Raw genomic sequence first — 16,011 nt, forward strand, 5'->3', positions numbered from 1 at the left:
GGATTGATTCAACAAATAATGATTATGTGCTTCATACATTTGTTCTTAATTTTAAATGAATTGGGTATTAATTGTATGGATCCTCTTTGAATGAGAATTTGCAATTGATACCCAGTAATTAAGCAGTTACCTAACCACATTGGGTCCAGGGCTCCACATTCCAGTATTTAGGGACTCTTTAAAGCATAGTCTTTTTGCATTAACTTCCTTTGCCATAGGTTTTTCATTCAAATTGGATCTTCATACTTTATTCATATCACTTTCTTTTATGGAAAAGAGAAGGCCCGAAGCTTTGTGTAGCAAGACATTTGAGAGAAAGGACCCTAAACCATAAATATTACAGGAAAAATAGAAAAGGAACACTTGAGGCCCAGTGGACCAAAGAAGGTGTCACAATGCTGATAGCCTTCCATCTATTTGTGGACCTGGAAATAAATTATACTAATGTTATTGGCCCTTTCATTCAAAGCCCAACAGCCCAATAAATAGTTCTCACTTCCCACAGAATGATTTTGAAAATTAATTTATAAAATAGTTTCCATATTTTTTTTTTCTAATTAAAAATTGCCTATATCCAATAACACATTCATACATATTGAAAATTTTAAACATTAGTTCGCTTAGGTCACATTTTGAGAAAAAGTTACCTAATTGTCCACTCCTCTCTTGTGAGGAGAATTTTCAATATAATTTTAATATTACATTATGCATGATGGCTGATATTAAAGTCTAATTATATGTTGTAATATATTCAAATCGTAAATCTATAATAGTTGATGAACGTAAACTCTATTTTACTTTTAAAATTTATGTAACACTATCAACTACTATATCTCTTTAACATAAATACATAACAACATATAATTAGGCCATGATACCATAACACATTAGTACTAAGACAACATGATGTCACAATGACATTGAATGTTTTCCTCTCTCTCTTGTTACCTAGCTTAAAAATAGATTCAAACACCTGGAGAATATATTTTAAAAATTCCACTTCAACTTGGACACTGGTTCATTTGAACCTCCCGAACTGGCGAAAAACAAAGTAATGACGTGTTAGGAATGTCAAAGATGATGCAATAATTTTCCAAAACAAAGGCATTTAAATTCCAAAGGAGGAATGTTTTGTGTCTGAAACAGGTATTATTGCTACAAAGAACAAAAATCCAAGGGCACCACCAACAGAAAATGAGATCCATTTCCATTGATGGTGGAAACCAGAAAAGAGCCCAACATGAGAAAGCAACCATTTCTCCCAAACATGCCCAACTTCATTCCCATCCCTTTGCAGCAAAAGAAAGGGACATTCTTCCACTACCCTTCAAGCCTGAAAAGGAAAGAAACTCTTCGATAGCTATATAGGACTAAACTTCATAACAATTATCAACCTTTGAAACAAGCTCCACGGTGATCAGCGGAGCTGTTAACTCATCCAAAGAAGCCACTCTTCGGGGCTCCTCCAGCTCTCAGAAGTGAATGCAGCAGCAAGCCTTACAGGGATTAGAAGAAAAGGAAGCGGCAAGTAGTAATGGAGAAGGCGGCATCCCTCTTGGACGATAATTCCCCGATTGAAGCGGGAGAGAAAACCCTGATGCAGAAGGCCATGAGCAGGACGTTTCATAGCACGAGCCATTTAGCCAATTATTTACCAACTGGGACAGTCTTAGCTTTCCAAATTCTATCACCTCTTGTCACGAACCAAGGAGAGTGCAGCTCGCTTAGACGGGGGCTGGCAGCCACGCTCATAGCTCTCTGTGCACTGTCAGGTATTCTCCTGAGCTTCACAGACAGCTTTAAGGACAAGAAAGGGCATGTTTGTCATGGCATAGCCACACCCCATGGTCTGTGGGTCATTGATGGCTCGGCTGTTCTACCGCCCAAAGTTGCTGAGAAGTATCGACTAAGGTTGATAGATTTTGTGCATGCCCTCATGTCAATATTGGTCTTTGCAACTGTTGTAATGTTTGACCAAAGCTTTGTCAAGTGCTTCTGTCCAACAGCATCAGATATGATGAAGCAGATCCTAGCAGTGCTGCCTGTTGTAATTGGGGCCATTTGCAGTAGCTTGTTTGTAATCTTCCCCACCCGACGCCACGGCATAGGCTTCCCCATCACTTCTGGCTAACTTTTTTTTTCTCCTGTAACTCCCCTTCTTTTTTCTGAAGTTGTGCAATAAGACCTTCCATGAAGGGACAGGACCCTCTTTCCCGCCCTGAAAATTCAAGAAAAATTGCTTTGGTGTCAAAAGAAAATTTGTATCCATCAACTGACTAATTTAACTTTTTTTTCCTGGAAGGGATGAGTCTCTAGACATGAAAAGTCCTATCACTACTAGGCTCAACTTAAGAAGACCTAGATGAGGTCGTGACTATACACTCACACACCTTTCACTTCCTTGACCATATAAAAATAGTATTTTTTATCAGTTACGGCCGTACCACCGCATTATCAACTCTTACCATTTGCAAGCATCGTTGCTTGCGGATCACTCTCAGCTTAAATAATCAAAGGAGAACAGTCCTCTGGAGTTTGGACTTCCCTAGTCATGGTTTGCATATATTTCAGCTTTGATCAAGTTAAGCCTTGAAAAGGAAACTACATCCATGTATCTTTAGTAAGATCCACGGTGATTAGTTTTCCAATTATCCAATATTACTATTACTTGATGAAACAAAGGAGGAAAAAGAAAAACCCATATAAGCCTTTCCAGTGTGTCTCTCTTTGCTTTCATAAAAAAAATGTAGCTGATCAACAGATGCAAGCCTTCTGTGACGAGGAACAGCAAAGAGAGACAGGAGAAAGTTGGGGAAAGAAAGAAGGAAAGAGGGGAAGAAGGAGAATTGGAGAGGGAAAGAAAGATCTCAGGAAGGAAGAAATCTCAATATTATTCACAATCAATCAATTCCCTCTGATTAGATATATAAGGCCTATTTATAGGCTAAAGATAAATCAAATCAACTTGCTATATAAGTTTTACTAAAAATCTAATCAAATCTTACTAAATAAAAGGCTGAAAATCTGGATTTTAAATCAAAATTAGAACAAATCAAGACCTATTTCCTATCATTATGTTTGGTTAAGAACACTGTCCTCCTGGCTCTGCCTGTCTCCTGCAGTAGAATCACGAGCTTTAGAAGCCAAACATCCCAATGAAGTTCCAGCTTAGGACCACTAATGGAGTAATGCAATGTGATAAAACTAATGCAAAAGCTATAACTAGAAGTAGGACTCAGGAATGATCTGATGCAACTAAGATTCAGATTCATGTATACACCTTTGTGTATACCTTGGGCTACATAAAGGTGTGTCAATAACAAAAAAGTCCCTCATGAGGCGCATGTGAGGCGAGGGGTATTTTGGTCATAATACCCCCTTATGTAGTGCAAGATGTATAAAAGTGATGTATATCTAGCATGATTCTTTTAGAAAAGTTGAAAAGAATGCTAAAATGCAGTGATAAACAGTGAAAGCAAAACAACATTTCTGCAACAAATTAGAAAAAGGGGAATAATATCTGAGGACTCAGTAGAGGGAAGGAAAGAAGTAGAGATTAGCAACAATTTGAGAGAAAGGGAGAAATAACAGTAAAACATTAGATCAATAGATTGAAATCATTAACTCATTGCCATCATTGCCTTTCCACTGTCTTGCTTAGCACTTATTGCAGAAATACATGGTGATAAATGAAAAGGATGCCTAATGGTTCAGTTCCTGAGTGTAATTCCAAATCATAAAGCAACGAACAAAGGAGAACTAGCCTGGTCGTTTTACATTCATTTCTCAACCTCAAATTTGAGGGTACAAAACACCCTGTTGACAAAAAAGAAGAAGAAGAGAACATGAAAATTGATGGCATTACTCGCAGCCAGGAGCAGTCATATTAAATCATGCAGAATATGCAGGGCCTAGAGTAAACTTCTCAAATTACAGAGAGAACCCATTCAAAAAAGGAATCCAAAAAACACCAGAGACAGAATCCGTTTTGCTGCATCACTGAAGCATAAAGAAAAAGAGACACAACAAATTCGATTACCAAGCAAAAAAACAAAAAAGACATGTTGAATATCAGAGGGCAGAAGATTAAATATAAATGATAGAAGAAATGTACTCTGTAAAAGAAATCTCACAAAACAACAAAATAGATACTGTGAAGGGATTATTTTATTTGATGCAACTAGAGTGCCTTATATAGGCATACAAGAAAACAAACTCAATGACACGTTCTCTCCTTCTTTTCAGCAACAGTGACCCACTAACTCCATGACTAGACTCAACTAAAAAATAAGAAAAATCAACTTGCACAATTCAAAGTCAGCTAAAACCAAGCAGTGGACTCGGTCTTCAAAAAACTGTTCCACAAGCTGGTATTGTATTTTAACACTCCCCCTCAATACCAGCTTCCATTCTTTTCACCATGCCGAGCTGATGACAAGTTTTCAAATTTGTTGCCACTCAAGCCTTTTGTGAATAAGTCTGCAGCTTGGTCTTCTGCCTTAATATGCCTTAGCTCAACCTCTTCTTCCAGAACTTTTTCCCTCATAAAATGATAATGCACCTCCACATGTTTAGTTCTTGCATGAAAAACTGGATTCTCTGCCAAAAGTATTGCTGACTGGTTGTCGCAATACAGAGGAATTGCAGAATATGTGGGCTGATGCAAGTCCTTCAACAATTGCATAAGCCAAGTACTCTCTTGAGCTGCACTTGCTGCAGCTGGATACTCCGCTTCTGTTGTTGACAAAGACACAGTTGGCTGTCTTTTGCTGCACCAAGAAATTGCTCCCGATCCAAGCATAAAAACATACCCAGTAATTGAATGTCGGGTATCATGATCACTTGCATAGTCAGCATCACAACAACCAACTAGCTTGCAATCTCCACCTTTCTTATACAAGACACCATAGTCTAACGTACTTTTCACATATCTCAAAATTCGCCGCACTGCTTCCAAATGAGGCTTCTTTGGATTTTGTATGTACCGACTCATCACACCAACTGCATAAGAAATATCGGGTTTGGTTAAAGTTAGATAGATCAAACTACCCACCAACTATCGGTACATCGTTGTATCTTCCAAATTTCTCCCTTCATGAGCACACATTTTTGCATTTGGCTCCATTGGAGTTGAAATTGGCTTGCACTCAAGCATTCCAAACTTCTTCAACAATTCTTTGGAATATTTTTACTGACGAAGAAATATTCCTTCTTGAGTACGGTTAACCTCTAAACCAAGAAAGTGCTTGAATTGTCCAAGTTTCATCTGGAAACGAATTGATAAATTCTTCTTCGTTTGGTGGATATCTTCTTCACAATTGCCTGTTACAATTAAATCATCCACATACACTAGCACGATAGCTAGTTTCCCTCCATTAGCTTTGACAAACTAGAATCCGCAGATGTCAAAAAATAACCACTATGAATAAAAAATTCAGCAATCTTACCATACCAAGCCCTTAGTGCCTACTTTAATCCATAGAGTGCCTTCCAAAGCTTACACACATATTCAAGATGATCTTGATTATGAAAACCCATCGGTTGAGTCATGTAAATCTCCCGATCCAATTCTTCATGCAGAAATGCATTCTTCACATCCATCTGCCACAAGTTCCAACTTTTGCTAACTGCAAGTGCTAGTAAAACTCGCACAGCTGTAAGCTTTGCAACTGGATTAAACGTTTCATCATAGTCTATTCCATATTGTTGAGAGAACCCTCAAGCTACCAAACGAGCCTTGTGTCTCTCAATTGATCCATCTGTGCGACGCTTTATTTTATAAACCCATTTGCAAGAAATAGGCTTCACATCTTTTGGCTTTGGCACGATCTCCCAAGTCTGATTACGTTTTAATGCAACAATTTCTTCTTCCATAGCTTTAGTCCACTCCGTATTCTGAAATGCTTCCTCAAATGTCTCCGGTTCTTTTGCATCTGCTTCTTCTACTATAGCAGCGTTGGCATATTTGGGATTTGGCTTTCTGACTTTTGTTGATCTTCTAAGTGGAGTTGGTGCTTTTGCTTCACTAGGCTCATCTTCTTCGCTTGGTTGTTGATACACACCAGTTTGCCAAAGACCTTGAGCTATGCCTTCTTCGACATAACCACTATCATTAGCATCTTCATCTACACCTAAACTCAACTGGATTTAAGCATATTTCAACTCATCTTTAAAAACATCCGAGTCTGGTAATATCTCCTTTTCTGAAGACCACCAAGAAGACAGTTCATCAAACACCACATTCCGGGATGTGTAGCATTTTCCAGGTGTAGGATCACAACATTTTCACCCTTTTCTTTGACTATCATATCCCACAAAGATACATCTAACAACCTTTTTGTCAATTTTGCTGATGAGGAATTAATTTTTCTAAATTTTAATGAATTATATCCCTATTTTTTATCTTATATTAATATTTAATTTGAATAATTATGCACATTATGTACTATTGTCAGGATGATATGAAGAAATTGACACTTGCCGAGTAATTGAAGATGTTAAAGAGTCAATCGGATGGCCAACGTTACTACTCAAAATCTAGTGCAATTGGGTCAACTATTAAATGGAGTCCAACCAAATAAGGCCCAAGCATTTTAATTCCAAGGAAGGCCCAAATCCAACATAAAGAAGACCCAAAACCCAACTTGTAAAAAATATATATATTTTTTATTTTTAAATATTTATTTTATGAGTGCTTTTTTATGTGTGTCTTTTAGCTAAAATTCATTTAACTTTACGTGTGGGAGTGCCCATTAGATATAATTATGTCTAGTTGTATAATTGAAATTGTGTGGTTTATATTGCATCTTGTGGACTATAAATAGCTCACTTGGTTACACTTGTAAGGGGTGATTATTATTCTTGAATCAAAACTTAGTTGTTTTCTTAGATTTTCTCTTTGAGGATTGCTCTTGTTCTCTCTTCTTTTCTCTATTGTCTTCTCTTGTGATCTTATTTTCTTTCTTTTTTCTCTTGAATTCTTATGTCATTTATTGTTACTTTATTATCTACCGCCTAAATAGCTGGTTAATTTCTGCCTTCAAATTTCTGCAATTTTAATTCACGTCTTTTTATTATCCACCGCCTAAATGACCGGTTAATTTTTGCTATTTTAATTCATGTTATTTAAATTACGTCATTTAAATTCCTATCAATTAACTTTCAAATGGAGATGAGTAGCTAAATCCAATCTTGGGTTAAGGCAATGACAGTGTCCAACGCCAATGATTCCCAAAGAAAGCTGCGTTTTAAATGAGTGACATTAATTTAAATTTCAGTATGAGTGTGTATTAATTATTGAGAAATCACTAGGTTTGGATTGGAGCGTAAGCCTAACTTAGAACTTTCATGCCACGCATGGGAGTTACTAAAATTAGAAACGCTATCATACCCAAACCTGGATGATTAATTTAGTTGTTTTGTGTATTAATTGCAATTGGATTTATGATAATTGCTTAAATTAGAATCATGCATATCATGTATGAGGATTGCTTAAACTAGAACTATCATCATCTCTAATTGCATTTAATAACAAACCCTCATATCTGAAATTAAATTAATGTTGCTAATCTTTTCTGCTAAAAATTGGGGATCAACGGGTTGGTGCTGAAATTGTCTTAACTCAAGTGTTATACAATTTCATATTCTCACATTCAGTGTTTATTTCAATTTCTACCTTGTTTTATTTCCTAGTATCCGTTATCTGAAAATCCATAAAAAAATCTTGTTGCCAATTCGTCCAAATGCATGTGTGTGTGTGTGTGTGACATTCTTTTTCTTTTGTCATAAATAAATATCTCAGTAAACGACCTGAACCCATCCAAAAAATACAAATTTAAATTTGGATTACAACTGCACTCGTACACTGACGAGTATAAACCTCTCACCAAAATAAAGAAAAAAAATATAAAAAATTTATTATGTTTTAATTGCAGGGTGAGAGTGCAGCCACTTACTACATAAATGATCAAGTACAAATACATAGCACACACATCCGAAAACACGAAAATAGCTAACTGTAGGTTTCATGTTCCACGATTTTGCAAAGGGTGAAAGAAAACATAATCTTTGTTGAGGGAGCCTATTGATCACAAAAGCTGCAGTATTCATTGCTTCTGCCCAAAATCGTCCCGAAACATTCTTCACATGAAGCATACTTAGACATATTTCTGTCAGGTGCCTGTTCTTTCTTTCTGTTGCGTCGTTTTGCTGCGGAGTGTTGGCACATGTGAACTGATGGCGGATTCGGCACTCTTGAAGGAAATTGAAGAACTCGTCTGAGGTATATTCTCCCCCGTTGTCAGTGCACAAGCAACGAATTTTCTTACCAACTTTAACTTCTGATGTCTCTTTGAACTCTTTGAACTTTGAAAAAGTTTCAAATTTTTCCTTCATAAAATGAACCCACACATACCTTGAAGAGTCATCAATAAAGGTCACCATATACTTCATCCCACCGATAGAGACTTGCTTAACAAGTCCAAACACATCAAAGTGAATTAACTCTAATGGTTCTTTCGCTTTAAATTTGGACTCTTCATACGACAACTGATGCGCTTTCCCATACTGACATCCTGCACGGATTGTCTATTCTTAATTCAAGTTGGGGAAGTCCCTTCAGCATCGACTTTTTCATCATCACATTTAGCTTGGAATAGCTAACGTGACTTAACTGCATGTGCCATAAGCCTGTTGTCTCATTCTTCTTCATCTTGTCTACATATGCAATTTCTGCAGACATTACATACACTAACTCTTGTCTTCATCCCTCCATCACTGGCTCTCCTATAGTCTTAAGGTCACGAAATACCTTCACATCTTGCGGACCAAATAGAACAAAATGGCCTGAAGATGTAAATTGTGCTACTGATAGAAGATTTTTCTTCATACCTAGAACATGATAGACATTTTGAAGTGATACCTCATTAGCACTATATTGAGGAGAGATTACCGTATTATTGATATGAGTTATAGGTAACTTTGAGTTGTTGGTTGTTACCACCACTCGGCTCCCTTGGTATTCTAACAAATTCTGTAACTTTTCTTTATCACCTGTCATATGATTTGAGCATCCCGAGTCAACGATCCAATCTTTCTCATAATCAATCTGTTCAAACGTTGTTGTTGTGAGAGCTAACTCCTCCCCTTCTACAACAAAGAGCGCCTCAACATCCCATTCATCTTCGCTTTTGGAAGTAGCAGCATTACTCTTGACGGTCCTTTTCTTCGACCAACAAGCTTTTGCCATATGACCCTTCTTCCCACAATTGTAGCACTTCCCTTCAAACTTTTTGTCGTTGCCATGATTCTTCAAATCTCCCCCTGAACAAGTGCTCCTTTCACCTTGATGACTTTTCGCCTTGTCCTCGTTCCTTTTAGATCCACCAACGGTGTGCTGCTTGGAATTTCTTCTACTTTTGTTGACGTAGAGCTCTTCCTCTTTATCCTTTAGCGAAATTCCTCCCATTTGCTTGGCTAAGGCTTCCTGACCAGCAAACAAATTTTCGAACTCAACAAATGATGGTTCCTTTTGCCATCCCTGTACTGCAACAACAAAGCTTCTATATTCGAGTCTCAAGCCATGGATAATTATTCTCTTTATCCTGGTTTCCTCGATTGGAGCTTCTAGATCCAACTCAAAAGGTTCATGGCAAAGTGACTTCACCTTGTGGAAGTACTGAGTGACCGTCATGCCGCATTGTGCTACCGACAATAGCGTGCTCTCTGGAAGTTGAAGCCTTGTGTCATTCTTCTTTGAGAAAAGTGTGGCCGAGGTATCCCAAGCTTCTTTGGGGGTTTAGGCATTCTGGATGTGCTCTAGCACATCTTCTTCAACCGTGGTCTTTAAAGCGAACATCGCCTTGCCCACTTTTATCTTCCACTTCCGCAACGTACCATTTACATCCTCTTCTGTCGATTGCGTAACTTCACTTTTGTTAACAACTTCCCACAAGTCTTGGCCTTGCATGTAAGATGTCATGCATGTCGACCAAGAATTGTAGTTTTGATTGTTGATCTTTTTAATTCCGCCAACAACTTGAAGATCACTCATTCTTGCTCTGATACCAGATTGTAGAATATCATAGGGCAGAAGATTAAATATAAATGATAGAAAAAGTGTACTTTGTAGAAGAACTCTCACAAAACAACAAAATAGATATTGTGAAGGGATTATTTTATTTGATGCAACTAGAGTGCCTTATATAGGCATACAAGGAAACAAACTCAATGACACGTTCTCCTTCTTTTCAGCAATAGTGACCCACTAACTCCATGACTAGACTCAACTAAAAATAGGAAAACTCAACTTGCACAATTCAAAGTCAGCTAAAACCAAGTGGTGGACTCGGTCTTAAAAAAAGTGTTCCACAATCTGGTATTTTAACAAGACACACAACAACAACAACAGGATGGGGGAAAAACAAGGTGAAGATTCTATGCCATAGTACCTTTTAAGCTGCCACAATTGCATAGCTAAGTATATGTGGTGCTTTTTGTTTTTCATCCGATTGAAGCTCCCAGGAAAGCAATGCAGAGAGCTTGATTTATCTACTCGCATGTGGCTTTCTAATAATATCATATGCTTAAGGAGAGAAGAATAGTCTTCAACTACGCTAGAAGCCACGTCTCCTCCAATGCCACATAATGAATGGTTGGCAGCTACCATTCCGTAGCATAAATGTCCTTCTAAATTAATTTCAAGAAAGAAAAGAAGTAACTTAAAATCAGCAGGGACATTTTTCCACTCACTGAATGATGAATAATGCAAACTGTTAAATGTATAGGTGAGGTTCCAAACTGGACCCCACCCCACCCCCCAGAATCAGTTGTCTATTGCACATATGTTGAATTATAACATTAAAAATAAACAAAAGAAAACTTTGAAGGTTTTGACTATTTCATATAGCACCATTAGTGTTACTAATTTAAGTTACAATCTCATTGTTTCAATCTCTGATTAATTCAGGATCTCAATCTTTGCCTGAGCTGTGAATCTTGACTCTCATATTGTCGAGAACAGAATCTTAGATAAAGTTTAGGTGTTGACACTTCTAAATCTTCAGAATACTGATATTACACAGTTACACCTAAAATACATTCTATGTAGGATACACATTTGTTAACAAGCACAATGAAATGATGCTTAAGATGGTATGACTTGTAATGCAAGACAACTTGCAGCCAGTGAACGAGTGCGATAGATTAATCTGTACAGCCTGTAGACAAAGCTGAAAAAGGAGAAAAACTATCCAGACTCATACAGGAAAGCAAGTTTCCAAGATTTGACCATGAAGATACAAGGAAACACAATGTTCAGATGCTGAAAACAAAGGTAAAAAAAGTAGAAGCAATACCCATTGAAATAATGCTAAGACTCAAATTCTGATCCAGCCTCAACAAATCTGTCAATCAGTTTTAAGTTTACAAACTCAGCAGCTTCCCGCACCTTCCTTCGATCCCAAAATCCACTTACCAGAGCAACCCATGTTCCCTCATCAGGGACACATCCATCAAGCACCATCTCATCAACTATGCGAGCAGCTTTATGCAGGTCACCTTTCTTACAAAAATATTTAATCAATGAATCAAATGTTTTGGTCTCAATGGAGAGTCCCCTAGTGCGTGTGCTTAGATACAATTGAAAAGCTCGATTTGGATCACTTTGTGCCGCAAGGCCCTGGATTACAGTATTGTGAATTCTAACATGAAGGCTCCATGTCAGTCGATTTGGTGAGATACCCTCTAGAATCATCTCATCGAGAAAGTTTGCAGCTTCCTGAAATTTGCAAACATCACAGAAGCCACTTATGACTTTCCCATATAATCCTGCATCTGGTTTCAATCCCTGCAGCTTCATCCTATCAAGAATCTCCAATGCTTCTCTAAGCTTTCCTTCATTACATAGTCCATGTATTAAAGTACTGTATGTTATCATGTTGGGCCTATGGCGTTTACTAGACAGTATTTCCAATAGCTCCATCGCTTGTGAAGACCTTCTGCTCTTGCAAAGTCCATCCATGAGAGAGCTGTAAGTGAACACATTGGGCTCAATGCCCTTACACTTCATCTCCTCAAGCAATCCCATAGCCCCATCCACGTTATTCAACTGGCATAAACCATGAATCAAGGAAGTGTAGGTAACAACAGTAGGTGAACAACCTTTTGTGTCCATCTCCCTGAAAAGCTCCTTTGCTTCACTGATCTTACCAAATCTACACAACCCACTAATTAAAGTACCATAAGTATAAGAATCTGGAATATGCCCACGATTAGGCATCTCGCGAAAAATCCGAAAAGCAGCATCCATGGTTCCAATGTTCTTGCACAGGGCCTTGATCAAAACATTGAGGGATGTAACGCTTGGAGGAATACCTATTTCTCTCATGTACCTATAAAACCTCAAAGCCATCTTTAATTGGTTTTCATCAACCAGAATAGCAAAGATAGTAATGTAGGATTTCTGGGTCGGTTCACACTCATATTCTTTCATCTTCTGGAAAATCCTAATCGCCTCAAGCGGTTTGTGAACCCGACCGTAGCCTCTGCAAATAGAAAGAAATATATTTTCTGTAATATCACACTTCTCGTCCTTCATCCTGTTCAGCAAATCCTCTGCTGGTCTGAACTGGTTCGCAGAAACCAATCTGGAGATCATGACACCGAAGGTGCTGTGATCATGCCTAAACCCTTTACTATACTCAGCTGTAGCTGCATCAAATATAAGAACAGCCTTCTGTAAATCTCTTTCTGCTCGAATCAGCTGCTCCACGAAAGATGCCGATATTTGTTTCGGCCATTTCAAAGCTGCCTTGCTACTCATTACTGCAATGCTTCACGACGATCTCCTCGTTTGACACCACTTCAAAGACTCGATAGTATGCTATAATTGATCCAATTTTACGAAATTAACCATTCAAGAGCAAACATAAAAGGTATAGTACCGAAGTTTTTTGAGTCAAGACATTTTACCGAACACTTGGCGGACTCCAAATTTCAGATCACCCAATACACGAACAGACGCTCCAAGCCGGAAGAGGACGTTTGTCTTGCTGTGTCTGCGATTGTGCCATAAAACCAAACAAATTGTTGGGCCAAAGCCCATTAATGCATTGGGTTACCCGTGGTTCTGTGAATCTAGTGATCCACAACAATCTTGGGCTGGATGATCCGGCCCAAAGAATGGAGAAATAAACCCCACTTCGTAGTTTGTAATGTTATTATTATTATTATTATTATTATTATTCGTCATTCCATTTTATGGGTCAAAAACTTAATTCCCATATCACACTTTTAGCTAATTCTCTCTTAAAGACATGTTATGTTATGTCCCTGACATAACGTGGGAATTAGAATTATATTTCTAAGATTGATTTTAATAAAAAATCTTATACCGCTCTTTTATTATATTATAATTAATTTATTCTTTATTATGATTTTGTTTCAAAATTTGTATTTGCTTTAACAACATTTTACATTCTTTTTTCTATTTGACTTCTTATTTTATTTATTTATTTTAACATACACATAATTAATAATCAATTACGTGCATATACAAAATTAATAATCAAATCTATAAAATAATTACATACACAAAATCAGTAATCAAATACACAAATATACAATATCAATCATCTAATATAAAAATAAATACAAAATATAATAATAAATTAAGAAAAAGAAAATTCAATAGAGCAAAACTATAGAGAGAGAATTAAAGTCTTGATTTCCTTAAACCGCCATAAAGGCACAAGGAGGAAAAATATATTGTTGTTGGTTTACTTGTTGTTGTTGCTTATCGTTGCTCATTGCTTGTCGTTTGCTCATTCGATGTTGATGGCCATTGTGGGGGAAGATATGTCGATGTTGGAATTGCATATTTGGATCACCACTGTAGGCGATCCTTTTGAACTTCACCAGAAATTTGGCGATGGTAAAGCCTATTGGAGGTGTAATTTTGGAATTGGTTCCTTAACTCTAACAATGGCAATCAATTTAGGGATTTGTTGGAATCAACCTAACCTATTTAGCAAAGCATGCAATTAGTCAAGTCAGATATCTTATTCAGGGGCAAATTTACATTTGAGCTACCATGGGAGGGGAGACCACTACCACATTTAATTTTTCAATGTAAACAAAATAATTTTTAATAATAGTCCAACTCAAAAAAGTTACAGCCCACCCGCAGCTCTTCGCTTATATGGTCATAACTTATTTATAAATAAAAAATTATAAACTCAAGATCAAACCCACCCAAATTCTATCATTAATTTTAAATAAACTAAATAAACAAATATATCTTAAACTTAGAGTCAATTTTTAATTTTATATAATTTTGATATTTACTTCAATTTGATTATCTAACTTTCACTTTTATTTAAATTTTATCCTCGATCCACCAAGTATGTGTCCCAACTGATGTGCGCATGTTGATGTATTAGCAAAACGAGTAAATTGGGTAAGATCTGGGTCAAAACTATGAGTAAATTGGGTCAGGCGGGTTGAATATAGGCCAAATTAGGTGTGCTTGGAATGACTGCTTCAATAGCAAATAGAAGTAAGAATGGACGATGACAAGGAAGTTGAAATCAACGTTGGTAGTGAGGGAGATCGATAATAATGGCGAGTAGATTGATCGGCACTTGCAAATAGGAGAAAGACGTCAATCGGTGGCGACGAATTTGGTGCTGTCGATAGTTGCATTACGGGAAACACAATGAATAAGACAACTAGGTGCACGGTGGCTGACGTAGATGGAAGGCTGATTTGTGGTCGTCAGATGTTTGCAGAGTCCCACTCAATTGAAGGTAACAAATCCCACTTCCCAATTGATTCACCTATTCCAAACCCATATCTCTGTTAAACGGGTTTGTTGGGAAAAAATGATCGCCGCAGCACCACTGCCCTTACCAGCACCCCACCCATCTATTCTTCGCCATTAAGGCCTCGATCTTCGCAACCCTTTGTCATTTCTGGTATATTTTTCCTTCTATTTGGCTAGTTGACGATGTCATTACCGGCCGCGTCGTCCTTATCAGTAGATTGCCACAATTCTCGTCGATCACTTGAAGATCTCACCCTTGGTCAGCCATTGAAACAGCAATCCAAGCTTTTAGCCATTGATTATTGATTTTGTGTATGTGTGTATTTGATTATTAATTCTATATGTGTGTATTTTATTATTAATTTTACGAAAACAACATTGTTTTATCTTATGGTTTGCAACAAGAGCAAGCAAAACAATGTCGTTTTGTTGGTGTGTCAATTATTAGACACATTAGCACGCCACTTCAGCCGCCTAGACACATCAGCCACCACGTAAGTTGGGGCACACAGCTGGTTGATTGAGGATAAAATTAAAACTAAAGTTAAAATTCAATGGTCAAATTGAAGCAAATGTCAAAACTGAATAAAATTGAAAATTGATTCAAAGTTCATGATATATTAGTCTATTCGGCCTTTCAAATAAACTCAAATAATATTAGTAAAAATTTGTTGTATTGATTTTTTGGTTACATACAAATTTTATTGCATTAATTTTTAAAAATTTCAACCTTCCCCAACATAGATTCCTAAATTCACCCCTGATTTTGATAATGAAATATTGATATTCATGTTGAAAGGTAAGTATTGCTTAAGGAAGTAAATAGACAAAAGAATACAGAAGAAAAGTGGGAGCTGTCATTTCTAAGTATTTTTAAGGTGAGTAACCAAATGAGTTCATTATAAGAAGTTGACATTCGCGTCAAAACCCTAATAATATTTAGGGATGCGAGAAAAAGTATGGACTATGATTTTAAAATTGCAAGTGCGATCATTTTGAAGACTTCCTCTAGCATGATATAATTTGATAGTTTAAATCTAGATGTTTTTTATTATTTAGTTTTTTTTTTTTTTGGTGAAGTTTGGGTATATACTAATAAAAGTTGAATGTGTTTTGATTTTTTTTAATAAATTCTTACTTACATATACAAAAACTAGTTATGCACCAAATGTGGAAAAAAAAAAATTCAT

The 16,011-nt window shown here is 36.9% G+C and overlaps 2 protein-coding genes across 5 annotated transcripts; one reads left to right on the forward strand and one right to left on the reverse strand.

Annotated features, from left to right (window-relative positions):
- Positions 1-1,089: 1,089 nt before the first annotated feature.
- On the reverse strand, positions 1,090-13,034 carry LOC127808791 (pentatricopeptide repeat-containing protein At5g46100). 4 transcript variants are annotated; one of them, XM_052347416.1, is made up of 3 exons: positions 12,970-13,034; positions 11,355-12,880; positions 1,090-2,218 (listed from the first exon to the last, which is right to left on the reverse strand). In XM_052347416.1, the coding sequence occupies exon 2, from the start codon at positions 12,818-12,820 to the stop codon at positions 11,369-11,371; it is 1,452 nt and encodes a 483-aa protein (XP_052203376.1). In that variant the 5' UTR covers positions 12,821-12,880; positions 12,970-13,034; the 3' UTR covers positions 1,090-2,218; positions 11,355-11,368. The 4 variants fall into 4 exon arrangements, with proteins under 4 accessions (XP_052203376.1, XP_052203373.1, XP_052203375.1 ...); XM_052347413.1 differs by having other exon boundaries at positions 11,355-13,026; XM_052347415.1 differs by lacking the exon at positions 1,090-2,218 and adding an exon at positions 3,282-3,816 and having other exon boundaries at positions 11,355-13,026.
- Positions 1,535-2,131, forward strand: LOC127808793 (protein DMP6-like). Its single transcript, XM_052347417.1, has one exon. The coding sequence runs from the start codon at positions 1,535-1,537 to the stop codon at positions 2,129-2,131; it is 597 nt and encodes a 198-aa protein (XP_052203377.1).
- Positions 13,035-16,011: the final 2,977 nt, after the last annotated feature.

The sequence above is a fragment of the Diospyros lotus genome, chromosome 8, assembly GCF_014633365.1.
Source record: "Diospyros lotus cultivar Yz01 chromosome 8, ASM1463336v1, whole genome shotgun sequence".
Classification (NCBI taxonomy): domain Eukaryota; kingdom Viridiplantae; phylum Streptophyta; class Magnoliopsida; order Ericales; family Ebenaceae; genus Diospyros; species Diospyros lotus.